This window comes from Numenius arquata, chromosome 23 (genome assembly GCF_964106895.1).
Source record: "Numenius arquata chromosome 23, bNumArq3.hap1.1, whole genome shotgun sequence".
In the NCBI taxonomy this organism is placed as follows: Eukaryota; Metazoa; Chordata; class Aves; order Charadriiformes; family Scolopacidae; genus Numenius; species Numenius arquata.
This window is the reverse complement of record NC_133598.1, coordinates 4,683,948-4,700,629: the sequence shown is the minus strand read 5'-3', so window position 1 is coordinate 4,700,629 and position 16,682 is coordinate 4,683,948. Positions and strand designations below refer to the sequence as shown.

At 47.5% G+C, this 16,682-nt stretch overlaps 1 protein-coding gene across 3 annotated transcripts in view; it reads right to left on the bottom strand.

The window, feature by feature from the left end:
* The window catches only part of KANSL1 (KAT8 regulatory NSL complex subunit 1), an 84,841-nt gene extending 77,655 nt beyond the window's left edge, over nucleotides 1-7,186 (bottom strand). For all 3 annotated transcript variants that reach the window (XM_074162657.1, XM_074162660.1, XM_074162659.1), the window contains exon 1: nucleotides 5,883-7,186. In XM_074162657.1, coding sequence (XP_074018758.1) covers nucleotides 5,883-7,186 — 1,304 coding nt within the window. The remainder of the gene's footprint in view (nucleotides 1-5,882) is intronic.
* Nucleotides 7,187-16,682: the final 9,496 nt, after the last annotated feature.

The window sequence follows — 16,682 nt, the reverse complement described above, 5'->3', positions numbered from 1 at the left end:
GAAAGCTGCAGGAAGACGTTTTGTCTGCATCAACCCCCCCACCATCAAATTCAAACACGTCGCAGCACCCAATTCCCCCGTTATTCCTCCCAACACCGAGCTCCCCCTCTTCTTCCCCTGCTTCCCTTCTGCTCCCCCCAAAACAACTGTGACTTCATCCTCGAAAGATAAATTTAAACCATGGCATCAAACTCCCTTTAGGATGGAAGCCAAGGGCCCTGCCTTAACCGGGTTCTGGGGATGACACCGAAACACCTCACCCCCCTTCCACAGCCCAGCGGGGTCTGCGCCAGGATCGAGACCCCAATAAAAATCAGACACGACTTAATCAGACATCCATTGTATCTACCAAAGGTGGTACTACGACCAACATTTCTGGGAGAAATAACTGACTGGTTTTTCCTAAGATCTTTTCTCCTGCAGTGTTCTCGTTTGCCCTCTTTGCTTAGAAGCAGGAGGGGCTGGCAGTGTCCTACTTACTGGGGGTACCTGATTAAGCATTTCTGAACAATGAAGGGCTCTCCGCTGTTCTGCTTCCAAATGCAAAACAAGAACACGTTCAGGATTTGCTCTTTTTCTCCCTTCCCAAACGAAAAGACATCTCTCTCGACCAACCTACTGCTGCTGAGCAGCACGAGGATCACAAGCAATTCAGGTACGGGGTGGACAGGCTCGAGAGGTGGGCTTGTGCAAACCTCATGAAGTTCAACCAAGCCAAGTTCAGGATCCTGCACCTGGGACATGGCAGTCTCAGGAACAAATACAGGTTGGGCTGAGAGTGCCTGGAGAGCAGCCCTGAGGGGAAGGACTTGGGAATGCTCGTGGATGAGAAGTTCGACATGAGCCGGCAATGTGCACTGCCAGCCCAGAAAGCCAACCCCATCCTGGGCTGCATCAAGAGAAGTGTGGCCAGCAGGTCACGGGAGGAGATTCTACCCCTCTACTCTGTGCTCGTGAGACCCCACCTGGAACACTGTGTCCAGCTCTGGAGTCCTCAACACAGGAAGGGCATGGACCTGTTGGAACGGGTCCAGCGGAGGGCCACGAAGATGATCAGAGGGATGGAGCACCTCCCCTATGAGGACAAGCTGAGAGAGCTGGGGTTGTTCAGCCTGGAGAAGAGAAGGTTCCAGGGAGACCTCATAGCAGCCTTCCAATATCTGAAGGATATATATCCAGGAAAGCTGGGGAGGGACTCTGGATCAGGGAGGGGAGCCATAGGACAAGGGGGAAAGGTTTGACACTGAAAGAGGGGAGATTAAGCTGAGATCTGGGGAAGAACTTCTTTGCTGTGAGGGTGGTGAGAGCCTGGCCCAGGTTGCCCAGAGAAGCTGTGGCTGCCCCATCCCTGGAGGGGTTCAAGGCCAGGTTGGAGGGGGCTTGGAGCAACCTGGTCTGGTGGGAGGTGTCCCTGCCCAGGGCAGGGGGCTGGAACTCGATGATCTTTAAGGTCCCTTCCAACTCTAACCATTCTATGATTCTATGACATACACGTTTTCATAAATAGCTGAAAAGAAGGTCAGGCACCGTGCTGTAGTTGGTACCTACAGTCACAGCTACAGGTCAAACCCAAGAAAAACACCACTAAAAGCCAAGCAGGTAACTGAAAAAGTCATAAAGAGTAGACATAAACTTTTAGAGATTGCTCTGTATAAATCAGAGTTATTGAAACGTGTTTGTGACCAGTTGGAAAAGCTTCCTCATTCCCCACAGTGTAGGATCTGCCATTGGAATTACAGCTCCATGAAGACACAGGCTTGAGAAATTTAATTTTATAGCCCTTGAGATACAGGCTTCCTCATCGTGCTCTCCCTTGAAAAATACAATCAAGGGAGAAAAATCAGAATTTCTAAACCCTATTTCTCAGCCAACTGATGCGCCAACTGCAACCACCCCTCGACCAGCCACTGACCCAAGAGCCACACGCATCCATCTACGACACCGGACTGGGAAACGAGCTCTGAGAAAAGCAGGAATTAGTGAAAAATCTCCATTTAGTGCTCCAAGCGCAGCAATTCTGAACCCCGGGCAGCACGACGTGAGGCAGCACCGGGAGGAGCCACGGTGCGGGCTGTTAAATGATTCACTGCAACACCCCGGTGCAGAAGGTACACAGATTTCCCACCAGTAAATGGGGATAATTAAAGTGTGCTTAAGCATCGTGGCCATCGGCACCGTAACAACCGCAGCCGAACACGCCGTGGGTACTCTGTGACCCTTGTAAAAGCCGGTGTGAGAAGTTAGTCACCAGGAACTCCAGTTCACTCCCAGCAGCTTGAGGGAACTGCTGTGAAAAGTGACTTTCCAGATAAGAAACCTGAACTGGAAGATAAGTTTCAATTAAATATTTGTTTTCCCTACCTTTTCAGAAAATTTTTCCAGGGCACAGACTGAAGCCGGGGATTGCAGAGACTAAAAATCACACATCACTCGCCAGCTATGCCGCTGCTCGACATCGGTAACTAATCGGCCAAAAATAATTGACAAATTCTGATGAAACTGGTCCACGGTGAAATGCAAGACAACCAAAGGAACCAACCAGCCTGAGAAAAGCAACTACTATGAAGGTGCACAAGAGAAATGAAATATTTCCTAGGTGTATGTATTAGTGCAGGGCAGGGAAACACCTGGACTTTTTATTTCTTGCTAAACCATCCTTTGGCCACCCATGCCAGAGCTCCCCAGCTCCGGGAGGGATTCACGTGCCCTGTTCCAAGCAACGTTCCACCACCAGCAGCTCCTGATCCGACTGATCCAACAGCAGCATCGGGGTCCTTTGGAAGCAGCACAGGTTTTGCAGACGGCTGCTGCCCACGGTCACACATCAAGAAGTTCAGCCCCGTTTCTCCACCGAGGAGGCTCCAACCTGCCTTCGCCCCCCACCAAGCAGAGGCAAAGCTTCTCCTGACCCTAACTCTGCCACCGCACACACTTTTGAAGCGACACGTAAGAAGATCTTAGCTGTGTATTATTAATCTGAGAGCAAATGAAAAGCAACCTGGTGGTCCCTGACCCACACAAACCTAAGAACGTAGCATGAACCAACCCCGCCGGCACGCGCTTTCTTGCCCCATCAGAGGCAGGAGAATTGAGAGCGCCTCGTTAAACCAAGCCCTAGCTGGCAGGGCTTCCCAACAAAGGTGTAACGAATTCCTCCCTGCTTTGTTTATGCATCACGCCGTGGCCTGGTTATGCACCTGAACGACAGCACCTTCCTGGGCAGCAGGTCTACCACTGCTTTACAAGGACCTACCAAGTCCTGGTAGATCCCAAATGCTACTAGAAAGACGCAATTCCTCACGGAAAGGCTGCTCTACAGCCAAGATCCAGCAGGCCAGAACAGTACAAATGCTTCGAAGTCTGTCCTTGACCAGATACCGATTCTGGAATGTCACCATGCCAGAAAAACTCAAAGGTCAACTCTTATCTAAGCATGATGTAAACACGTCTTTGTTCCTCTTGCATGCTTCTACTTGCATCCCAGAGGCAGTCAGCGACACGGCCACTACTGCAAACAGGCTACAAGACACAGCGTTTGGGGCGTAAGATCTAGACACTAAAATCTAGAAAAAAGCCAGGAGCTTCTTGGGGAAGCTCCTTGGGGAAAGGCAGGGGCACCCGGGAGCAATACACAGCCAAGGGATGAGACAGAAACTCCTTAAGATATTCCATCTTACAACCAAAATTAAAATAACCAGGGTAAAAACCTTCCCTCTAATAAATAAAAAATTCAGCAAGCTGCAGAATCCAGCCAGACTTGAGCAACCCTGCAAAAAGCCGTCGCTTTTCTGCGCTCGCACACAAACCCATTGTAAAACAATGGTTCTGTACAATGAGCTGGCCCAAGGCGGCTTCCCAGTGGAAAAGTCAGCTCTTCCCCTTCCTGTCTCAGCACTACTTTGAAAAGAATGATATTTAGACATACTCAGATGCTCGTACCGGCTCTTAAGGTTGACTTCGGGAGTTTTGCAAACAAGCAGGAACGTGCATCCTCAACTCCGGAGCTGGCGAGACTCAACGTCAAAGCGCTCATGCCAACAGGACAGTCAATGCCGGGCAGACTAATTACTAATTACCCACAGGCAAAAGCTTTAAACAAGGTTTGGTGGGCCTGGCCTAGATGACAGCATGCATACACACCAGCTCCTAAACCTACAGACAATAGAAGGATCGCTCTTTTTATTAGCTTTAATATCTTTGGCTTTTTTTTTTTAAGAGTACTGGGGAGGTTGGGGAACGTAAAGGCATGACTAACACAAAGGGCAGGAGAAGTCAGTAAAGAATTTCACACATCATGTCTCTGAATACCGCACTTCCTCTTGGGATTAAGACAAGTGGCAAAGAAATTTCACTTTGCTAGATAACACGTGAACCTATGAAACCCACAATACGGGAAACTTAATATTACTTTGGACAGAATTTTAATCAAACGTCTCCTCCGATAACAATTACAATACTTACAAATGCAATTTCACTGCTAATCCCAACAGTAAGTTTGCGGGCATTATAAAACAGGAATAAAGTTATTAAACTCTCTTTTCTAACAGCACAAGAACGCCTTTATGTCCAGCCCGCAGGGATCACATGCTCGGCTCCTCGCTTTGCACTGGGAGAAAGCCGAACCCATGCCACGTTCAAGGCTTCACATACACAAATTCATCCCCCGCTAACATCCCAAACCACGAGGTGACATTCAGCTGGAATTTAATATTCAAGAGCTGCAACATCTGTTTATCAGCACTCATCCATGTGAGCGTGGCTTTGGAGGATGCTGGAGTTACCAAGTTCACATCCATCTACCTAGTTCAGCCACATTTGTCCCCTGCGGTACCGGACCGGCCATTAACAGCACTTCAGACAACAGTTATTTCTCCCCACGGATTTGAACAAACCCGGAACAGCGCAGGTACGCAGAAGTCCTGGTGACTATTTCCAGCCTCAATGAGAAATCCATCCGCATTCCACACAGGACCCCTGTGACTGCTGCGGGGAGGTTTTTGTCGACCGTAGCTATACTTCACCCGCTGAGGTTTAAGTTCAATAGGTCCATCAGGGTGGAAGAGATCATCTACTGATGCAAACAAGATTCTACACAGGCCAGGCAGAGAATATGGCCTTTTAAGAGCTTTGTACAAAATACTGAGATACGCACTCCTCGAGAAAATTCTTGTCTTTGGAAGAAAAAATTCCCTTCTTCCCTGACCCGTCTCAAGACCTTTTCCCTTGATGAGCACCTTCCTCCTCCACACACAAACTGACACTTACCTAACACTTACGCAAACAGCATCTAGTTACCGACATGATTATGAGACTGTTGTCATCATTCAATTCAACTCACAGACAAGAAGAAAATTCCCAACAATAAATTTCCCAGACACTCGAGAGAACACACTCACTTTCTACTTCCACTGGCACTTGGACCAAATCCTTTGAGAGGGTTTTTCTTTTCCCGGCAGTTCATTTAATAACAAAAAAAATAAAATCATTCCCAAGTCAGAAGTATGTTGTCATCTACAAAGACTCAGACTGGCCTTACTTTACGTAACTGGTTTACAACAAAGATTCCCATTGTAAAAAGACAAACATTTCATTTCAGGGGACAGGTCCACCACATCACGGGGAGAACCGTGTAGAGTATTTCGGGTTGTATCCACAAGGACACCAACGACTACCGCATGCATGAAAAATTTTATCTTCAACGCTGCATGTGCTGCTTGAACTAGGAAATGTGCTGCAAATCACACCACACTAGTTTTGACAATTACTTCTTTGATCTAAGCCCATCAAAAGAGAAGAGTGCTCCTACAAAATCCAGATTTTCCATCTGTCACCTTCCACCTCGCTCCCCCCACCGGGGGTAAGCGAAGTGTGACTGTACTTACAGTGGTATGTGGGGTTGTTCTGGGTCTGCTTTGGTCAGTTCCTCTTCTTCAACGTCCGACTCTCCTCCCGAGCTGCTGTCAGTCACATCCGAGTCAAACGCCTGTTCGCTGGATCTCAAGTTGGCCATTCCACTGGCCGTGAATCTCTCCAGTTCTTCCGATATCGAATCGCTCTTCAAGAAGCTGCTCAGGCCTTCTGAAGTTACTGTCTCACTCGCAGCTTTCCTCAAGGCTGCTTCTGCTTTCCTGGTCAACATCAGCTGGCTCCGATGCCTCAGGGGGTCCAAAGTCGGAAGCTTGCTCAGAGTTTTCTCCAAGAAGCCACCCAACTGCTGCTGGATGTGTCTCTCCACCTGCTTGGCCTGCACCACCTGCAAGCGTTTCTGTAGCCGGCGGGCACGGTTCTCGATGTCCGCCTGCCGTCGCAGCAACGCCCTCGTCCTCATCTCCGAGTCGAGGGCACTGTGGTGACCGGCCAACAGAGAAGGTTTCTGCTCCTCCAACTTACTGCTCCCAAAGTCAGAGTGACCAGCGAGACCGGGCAACCTCGTCTCTCCGCTGCCACCCTCCAGCACCCGCTGCTGCTCCGTGGAATTAAGGGAAGATTTGTTTGCAGTGCTATTATTGCTAAATGGAGTCGTGTGCTCTGCATCAAGGCTTCTATGTGGAAGAGTGCAATTGGTCAACCCCGTCTTCAAGTCCCCCAATTCAGAACCTCCTGTGTTATAGTCAACACCCTGGAGGGCAGCAGGAGGAGGAGCACACTTCCCACCGTTCAGAGAACTAGAGTTTTCATGGTCTGAATTGGTACTTTTGGCCAATTTCTTGGCCAGGCCGTTTACAGGCGCTTGCGGGAGAGGTGGCTGGCTATTAGTACTCATGGTTTTTAGATTCTCCAAAGTGAATTCCAACACCGGTTGCCTCCCCAACAGATCACTTGTTTTCAAGAAGGACTGAGATAAGAGAGAGTGAGATTTAAGGACTGTCTGCTTGTTGAAGACTCCTTGCAGCTTCAGAGGCTCTTTTGAAGAAACAGATGTTACATCCGAGCAGAGATAAGAGGCCACCAGCGGCTGCAGCTTGCCCAGCTCTTCCTTCGTAGGGTTGTTTCGGAAATCTAAACTGGGATCCTCCGGAGCAATGGCTTTCCTTTTGGTGCCGTTGGCGGCCAGGAGGATGCTGTTGGCGTTGCCGTTGCTCTCGGCACTGCCAGGCGACAAGGTGGAGGACGGGGGAGCCAGCTTGAATCGGATGTGGTGAGCTTCAGCTGCTGCGTCAGTGAGAGCGGGCGCCATCGCAGCCATTCAGCACAGAGAGACGGGAAGTCCAGCCTCTCCCGGTGCCGAGGCCAGCTCCGCTGCCTCCCACTGCCGCTCCCGAGGGCAGCCTGCCGAAGGCAAGGAGAAAGACAAAGTTAGGCATCGCACCTATAGAAAATAAAACACACAAGACAACAGCGGCGAGACTTATGGATGCTTGGTCCCACCACGCAAGCCTCACGTCCTGCAGAGCATCCTCCCTCTGCCACCACCAGCCTCGCGCTCGGCGGAGCCACCCGGGCAGGTAGGAACAGAAGTAGCAAGACGCAAGCTGGTCCTTCAGGATCTCCCATAGCTACTGCCTGCCTGGAAAAACTATCCTCACTTTTCCATCTACCCATCCAGCACACCAGCATCCTTCCGAGCCTCGACAAAAGGTCTGGCCCTGGTTACCCCTCCCTCAACGCCAGCAGCTCACCAACTTCATCTTCAAAATCCTTGAGGTGCGTCTATAAAACAGTTGTCACGGCTTCTACCGCCAGCTCATGTGCACTAAAAATGACAAATTAGAACTACACCATGTAACAGAGACAGGGCTTGAGAGGAACAAATCTCCATACGTCTAAACTCCCAGTGGCCGGAGAAACCCCACCACCCCACACCCACCAGTAATCCCACCACTTCTCTGAAACCCTTGGGTTTAGAAAGAAGTCGTTTCCCAGTGTATAGGAAACCTGCTTTCCCAGAAGTACGTTTCCGAACAAGCCAGGTGATTTCCAGTGTTAGCAATTCCCATTTGCCTTTCAAGAGAGTGGAGGAAGATTAACCCACCCGCACACCGTGACGGAGCAGTTCTACGCTCTCACTCCACCAGCCAACGGCTTAACTCAACGACATCAAACAAATTAAGAGAAATAACCAAAGACTTTGCATTTATATACACCCCAACCTTTCCCCCTCCATCCCCTTAAAGTTTCTGATCACTTACCTACTTCCTTTAATAATAAAGTGTCAGTGTTTTTTTTTAATTCCTTTTAATTGCATTCACCTAACCCAAAGCCCAACCTGTGCTAACAGCGCAACAGTTTATTTTCCTTTTGCTGCAAAATTCATCTAGCACCTTCATAAGCTATTTCAGTATCAATTTAATAATAAGAAGCTGCCCTGATCTCTTGCCCGATACGCCAATCCTCTAACTTCATATAAATTTGCATAAGCTTGTTGTAGCTGTTTGTTAACACACCCCAATGACCAAATTAATATACCACTTTACAGGAAAAGCGAGGACTATCTAAAGCTCCAATATGTTGAATGAGCGAAATTTAGCAGCCAGTTTTTCTTCCAGCCTCGTTCAAGCTGCGCCACAAGTCGCTCCCCGGCGTCCCACCAGGTGCTTCCCCGTCACCGGGACCACAGGCGGGCATCAGGGCTGAAAAACACCGAGTACTAAAAACTGGATTTATGTGAAAAGTCAAGAGATGAGTGAGAGAAACAAACCCACGCCCCTGTGGAGGGAAGGCCCATGGGACAACCCCACAGTTCCTGGCTCTGTGCGGTATGCTGGCCAACTGGCAGGCCTTAGAGTCAAAGAATTGTAGAATTGTCTAGGTTGGAAAGGGACCCTTCAGATCATCTAGTCCAGCCATCAACCTACCTCTGACTAAAACCATCACTAACCCATGTCTCTAAGCACTACGTCAACCCCTCTTTTAAATACCTCCAGGGATGGGGCCTCAACCACCTCCCTGGGCAGCCCATTCCAAGGCTTAATAACCCTTTCAGTGTCAAAATTTTTCCTAATATCCAATCTGAACCTCTCCTGGGGCAACTTGAGGCCTTTTCCTCTTGTCCCATGGCCTGTGACTTGGGAGAAGAGACCGACCCCCCCTGGCTACACCCTCCTTTCAGGGAGTTGGAGAGAGGGATAAGGTCTCCCCTCAGTCTCCTTTTCTCCAGGCTGAACCCCCCCAGCTCCCTCAGCCGCTCCTCACAAGACTTGTGCTCCAGGCCCCTCACCAGCTCCGTTGCCCTTCTCTGGACCCGCTCCAGCCCCTCAATGTCTTTTTTGTGGTGGGGGGCCCAAAACTGGACACAGCCCTCAAGGTGGGGCCTCACCAGTGCCCAGTACAGGGGGACGGTCACCTCCCGAGTCCTACTCCCCACGCTGTTCCTCACACAGGCCAGGATGCTGGTGGCCTCCTTGGCCACCTGGGCACACTGCTGGCTCGTGTTCAGCCGACAGTCGACCAACAGCCCCAGGTCCTTTTCCACCGGGCAGCTCCAGCCGCTCTGCCCCCAGCCTGTAGCGCTGCGTGGGGTTGGTGTGACCCGAGGGCAGGACCCGGCACTTGGCCTTCATGAGGTCTACAATTTGGACCGTCTGACTCAGTCTTGCTAACTAACTTTCTCGCCAAACCCAGTTCGGTGACACAGAGAAAGAAGGCAGGGAAGAAAGGATGCATTCAGAGAGGAACAGATTAAAAAAAAAAACAAACAAAAAAACATTTAAGCTGTTTTAACAGAAGTTCAGAGATGCTGGAGGTGGGTTCAGACTTCAGAAGTCCCTATTGACAGAACTTAGCGTTATTTGTAATCAACTGTTCTGAAATCAACTTACTGAAAAAAAGGAAAAAGGATACTGTCTGCCTAAAAATTTACTGCACACTCATGGAAAATGGCTTTTAGTCACCATTTGGGTCCATAAATAGAGACTGAGCATGACTACTCGGGAGAAGAAAAAAACACATTAAAAAAAAGGAACTTGCAGGGAACTTTCCACTTGTAGCTAAGAGGCCCTTGGGAGAGGAGGGAGGAAGGCTGTCAGGATAAAGGACTTCCCCCACTCCAGCCTCATACCAAGACCTTCACCGGAGACACGTACGCTGGAATGAGTGTTCCTAAGGGGTTCTCTCAGTTCTGCAGAAACACCCAGCTCTGTCCTCCAAAGGCAGCCCCTGGGTCAGTGCCTTTCACCACAACCACCACCCCCCGCCCCAAGATCTCGAGAAAAGCTCAGGAAATACCCAAACTACAAAAAAAAAAAAAAAAAAAAAAAAAAAGGGCAGAAAAACCTGCACTTGGCCTGAATGCAATCATTCTTTATAAACATATTTGCACCGCGCTGCAGCCATTGAGGAGTTTTCCAAGGCTGAAGCGTATTTTACAGCACATTTGTAGGTCGTCAACTTCAGTTAAAATAACAGAAGTAGAAAACGGAAGCAAAACTTTCATACCGCCTTTTCCTCCGGGTTAGCAAACTCACTTCAAAAAGAAAAATCCTCCTCCTAAGCTGCCGCAGCCCTCCTTGGCTTCACTTTTAGTTGGGTGGACAGCATTTAAAATACTTTGGAAGCCTGGGAAGCCTCCCTTAAGAATAAGGCTTTGTTCCAGTAGCTTAAAGATGACCTCCAAAAGTTATTGGGTGTATTTTTTTTTTTATTTTTTTTAATTTAAGTCCTCATAAACAATCTGCGTGCTAGACAGAGCTGGGTTTTCTAACACTGAATTATCTCTCTATTTTTACAAACAACCTTTGGAAAAAACATTAAGGAATATTTTAAGTGTTACCCCCACACACACTCTGTTTTGGTTGCTATTAAAGCCATATTGCACTTATCGGTAATTTCATCCGAACAGGGAAGCGGAGGGAAGAGGGTGGTAACGCATCTTGGAGGTGACCATAGGAAGGAGGAATAAAGAAAAGGAAAGGTCATTTACATGTACCCAGTTTGAGGAACTTTGAGGGCGTTCTGAGAATTTTGACAGTCATTCTAAAAATTATCCTGAATCTTCTCTCTGCCTCCGGAACTCAAACCATGCCGGGAAGTTCCACCCTAACTGCCATCGCCAATCAATACTAGATTGAAGTGAGCACCCACGGGTGCCTTCTTCCATTGTTTCACCACCAAGGGTCTGCAGCTCCCAGCACCTGAGCTGACACACGTGTGACCAAGAGGCTTCTCCTGCAGAAGTCCTGCTGGTAGGACAGCTGTCGGAATAACTGGATTATCTCTCCAGGTCCACCAACACGGCGGGTCCCCTGCAGTACGAGCTCCAGCCCTGCTCAACACCTTTGCACCGGGCTTCGCTTGGGAAGACCCAAAAGGAGCTGCTTCTGGAAGGCCAACACGGCCTTTACAATCTGTCTGAAGATAATAACATCCACGAGCACGTTCTTCATTTTCGCTTTAAAACTAGAGCACTGCCAGAGCAGTTAGCATTAATTAACAGAGGGAAGATGAAAGGCTCTCATAAGCAGGTAAAAACAGGGTAATCGTAACTCGCCCATCTTCCCTCGCTTCCCGAGGAGTGCACGCCAGGCCACCGAGGGAGGAAAGCCACCAGGGTCTACCCAGGTGGCTTCACCCACCATTCCACATTGACTACACCAACATTCAAACTCTTAACGCTTTTCAAACACAGAGCAAAGAGAAAAGCGGGAATAAGGTCGAAGCAACGATGGGATGTTAGAAGAGGCAGGAGGAACATGCCCAGTCACACTATACCCAAGAGCAGCTATCGGGTCACAACAGCCCTGAACACAATCCTTCAGCACGCTGACTTATTCAAGACCGTCTGCTTTTAAAACCCAATTTTACAACCAGACCTTGAAAGGAGAACTCGGTTTCCAAGCACATGATTTCCTGCAACACCTCAGAAAATAAACCCAAGAAGAACATGGGAAGTTTTTGCTCTCGGAAATCTTTGTGACACGAGTTTCTGGGGGAGAAACCAGGCACCTGTGCTTCCAGTGAGGTTCACGAGAAGATCGGGGGAGCTCCAAGTCCTGGACCCAGGAGGTATCAATAGCCTTTTCTCTCCCCACCCATCTAAAGGCTCATTCCAGCTTCTCTCAAGAAGGGCTCTCCATGCCCTCCCACCAGCAGCTCTCCTCACAGACACGAGTCCCCCCATGGCCACCCTTCTCAGGCCACCGAGCCCTGCACCCACCTCTGCCTTCAATCCCTTGGTGACACACACTCGTACCTTGCGTATGTATGTTCCCTGAATTACAGTTTAAACCCCTGGCATTATATACAAATTCCTGCACTTACTGTCTGGTTTCATCACGTGCCAAACCTCCCCAGGATTGCTCTTTAGAGTTGCTGCGAGGTCTCCTTCCTTCCCCAGATCTTCTCCTACAGGGCACTCGCCAAAACCCACCTGGGCACCTTCCCCTTTTCTGACAACTTGCTCAAGAAACGAAGACAGACGAGGTTACGGGTGGCCAAGCAGAGACTTAGGTTCAACACGCATAAAGGACAAATGACCTTCATCTAGATGTTGGCCTCCCCCCAGCTGGGACTCCTTCTCCTCCAAAGCTCTGTCCTACCACCACAGAGGTTCTGCAGGGGATACGATCCGTACCCGAAGGTACTGGTGCGTTAGAAGCTGTAAAGGCAGAGTTACCTTGAAGGAAGTGAATATTATACCAATTCCCACTTCCCCTCTCCTCCCCCACCATGAACCAAGAGCGCAGCCAACTCGTGAATTCGTGTGGTTACAAACATCTTTTAGAAAAAAAAAAAACACAAAACACACACACACAACAAAACAAACAAAAACCCAAAATTGTTAGAATAAAATCCCCGTACACTTCATTTTGCAACTGAAATACATCGTCTGTGCTTCTAACCCCAGCAGAGTGACTTAAAATGCAGGTAACTCAACATGCCCCGAGCCCTAGAAATATTTCCCGCATCAAAAATGTACATCTACCAAAAGTTATACCTATGACGCATAACAGATCCTCTACATGCCTCTTCTTATCACCTTTCAACATTTTATAGTTGTAAGACAGATGTTTACCAATTTAGAGAAGGATTTACATGAGAAGTAACTCTCAAAGCTTTAATTAAGGGAACGTGACGGGCAAGTACGGAACGATAAACGTATTGATAAGGCAGCTATCACGTGCAGGTTGGCAGACTGTACTCTTAGAATGACCTACATTTTGGAAACAGGCGCTTTTTTTTTTTAATATTGATGAAAAAAAGGTCGAGAACATACCTAAGAACCACAGATTTTTAAAAATAAATACACGAGCACCTTCCACGTATATTAACGCTACGGACTCGCGCCTAACCTCTCCGGGGAAAATAAGAATTTTTAGTATTGAGAACATCCCAGGGAACGGTACTTACGTACCGGAGCAAATAAGAAAGATATTCCCGAGCTCTGCTTTTATAGCCTTTCTTTTCTGACCAGAAACCCTCCAGATTAAAAGAAAAGCTGCTTGTGCCGTTTGCACGAGTGGCAGCGTCTTTTGGTCAACTCCAGAAACAGCAACGCGGGGCCTCCTGCTTCAAGAAGCATTTTCTCTTATCCCCGTGAATTCTCCCTGGATATAAATAAACCAAATCAATCACCTAATCTGAGGTAAGAGAAGGTTTTATCAATACGACATCAGGAAGAAAAAAAAAAAAAAAAAAGCCGCAAAGCAAGATTAACTGTCACCTCCCCAATCAGAAGTCTGGAAAGTTGAATAATTGTAAGGGAGAACGGCTTCACCTGGAAAACCAAGTGGCTGGAGATAAAAATACCCATCGCTACGGGTATGGGTATGTCACATTACTGTTCAGAACAAAGTTACTGCTTCCACTCAAATAAAAAGAAATGTGGTTTAAAAAACAATAACGGGACATTTGCACAAAGCAGCAGTCTGATAGAGACAAAAAAGAAAAAAGAAAAAAAAAAAAAAAGCAGCTTTAATTGTGAAATCCGGGTCTCCCCCTATCCAGTATCTGAGAAATCTTGTTTTTCTTTCGCATAATCTGGGCAAGTTGCCCAGGAAATATGAAAACCTGAACTCAGGACTCAGGGAGCAAGTTAAACAAAAAAAAAAAAAAAAAAAAACACACACACAACCACCAGAATTGCCTTTTAATTTTAAAGACGTATTTTCATTCACTAGGTGTGGTCACACCAACCTTTGCTCAAAAGCATATGACTGTTACCAAAACTTTAAAAAAAAAAAAAAAAAAACAACAAAAACCCACCCCATAAACGGCACCACCTTAATGTGTCAATAATTTAAAGCAAGGCTCAAATTGTCACCGTCAAAAGTCTTTTGGAGCACCTCGTGTTAACCAGCCACGTCCTCCAGAGGATATAAGAGAACAGAGGGGAGCAGAATTAAGTATCTCCCATCACTAGATCCCTGCCCAGTCTCACAGCCCGGCCTCCTGCTGCGTTTAAACACCTTATTTTGGATGGAGTTCCTAACACAGCTCTCCTGGAGGTGGATACGCTCGGCTCGTTGCAGATCCCAGCTTTTGCAGCTCCTTGGATCTCGGAGGAGGAAGAACAATCCACCTCCGAGGGAGAACGATCCGCACCGACCGCCACGGCAGCCGCCGCCGAGGAGAGGAGGTGAACTCCCGGAGCGAGGTACAGGTTTAACGGGAGGTGACGTTCAACCGCGCAGCACAGGTTGCTTTTTTTTTTTTTTTTTTTTTTTTTTTCCACGGACCGGAATTACGGCGTGAACCCCGTTTGCTGTTCCTCACGTGGCGTGAAGGCACCTCGAGAGTCACCTCTCCCATCGCAGACCTCAACAGGAAGTTATACACGTTTCAGAGAGAAGGCTCCCAAAACCTTTGATAGAACTGAAAACCGAGAAATCTTTAAGGTCCATCTTCTGCTCAAGCCTCCGAGGCCCAAAGCACCTCCCGAGACAGAGTTATTTCACTTAAAAGCTTTAATTGTGAAATCCGGGTCTCCCCCTATCCAGCATCTGAGAAATCTTGTTTCTCTTTCGCATAATCAATGCACCTCCTGAGACAGAGTTATTTCACTTAAACTTTTTTTTTAAATAGCTAGGTTGTTTGTTTTTTTTTTTTAAAAAAAAAACAAAACCAAAAACCTTGTCTTTCCACCAAAATCTGCAAAAAACTAAGCTTGCAGCAAGAGATCAACCGAGGAACAGATGAAGATGGGGCCTGTTCGGGCTGACAGCTACTCCCGCTTCCTCTCTTCGGATGCGATTTCGTTATCTTTTTTTTTTTTAACTCGTTTTAGCTAAACAGCACTGTTTCACCGTTAAATTCACACAGTCAAAACTCCAAAACTCCATCCTCTGGAATTAAGCCTTCCCGGTTATTAGCATTTCCCATTCTCCAAACGGAGTTATACCTCGGCAGGGTGGTGGCGGGGGGGGGGGGGGGGGGGGGGAGATAAACATTTATTTTCTAACTTTCTTTGAAACCTGAGCAGGACTTTATCCAAAGGATCCTCTGCCAAAAAAAAAACCCGGCTCTGAACCCGGGGCCGCGCGGGGTTTTAATGGAATTACGTTTACTCAAGTCCTGCATCCCCCAGGATTCTGGCTGATTTGAGAACAACAACTCCTTGCCCAGCTGAGAAAAAAAAAAAAAACAAAAAAAAAACAAACCAGAAAGCCTTTATTCCGATTTAAACCATTTGTTACAGAAACCCGCGTCCCTTGAAGAGGCGGCGAAACTGCTATTTTAGAGGGCTAGGAAGGATTCTCGGTGAGGTTTTTTGGGGTTTTTTGGGGTTTTTTTTTGCTACTTTTCATTCCAGAGAGATATTGTATTCCTGGAAGTTATGAGCAGGGAGACGGGATTTATAAAACGCAGGAGCGGAAACGGAGGCTTCTCAGATCACCTGCCGTTCTGACCGCCCGACTGCGAAGAGGTTCTTTTTAATGAAATAATAAACACTTTAAACAGAGGCGTGCGTGCGGAACTTACTTCTTATTTGCTCTAATCCGTACGGGATCCACCTGAGACGCTTCCGCTGAATTAAATTCCCATTTAGGCAGAAGTTGGCCCACCCGTTTCCCCACACAGTCCAGTAAAACAAAGAAAACAAATGCAAAAATCAGGTGCTGGTAAATGGGATATCACTGATCAACTCTCAAAAAATAGTTCCAGAAAAAAAAAAATAAAAATATATACATTTCCAGAAAAGGAAAATTACACGGAAGGGGAGGTCCATCAATCAAAACACGTGCTGCTCGTCCCTTCTCCCCCCTCCACGAGCTTTCCCTGCCTTCCCAGGGGCGAACAAGTCCTTATCTTTACTTTGCTATACATTAAAAGCCTTATCCTTCCTGGAAAAGTCTTTTGAGGTTCCTAAGGACACGCACCGCTCGCTGCCTGAGCAGAAAAAGGGTGGAGTGCTGAAAACTCCAGAGACAGTCTTTGTTCCGAGCGTTCATTAGATAATGGCAGTTGCGTTCACAAAAAAAAAAAAAAAAAAAAAAAACAAACCAAAAAAAACCACACACACAGAGTTATAAACAGGGCAAAAGGAAGTGACTTTGGTCAAAGAACTGCTCAGTTTTCACCCCTGCTTTGCGCGATGTCAAAATTGCACCGGTTCTCCAGTTACCGGATGATCTCGGAGAGCAAACGAGAGCCGAATACAACAATTTAAAAAAAAAATAAATAAAAATAAAAAAATAAATTAAAAAAAAAAAAAAAAAGAGGGAAAAAAAACAACATAAAAGCACCACACAGCTGCATCTGCCCGGTCATCTGCTGCTTTATCACCTCCTAAGAGGGAACACAAGTCA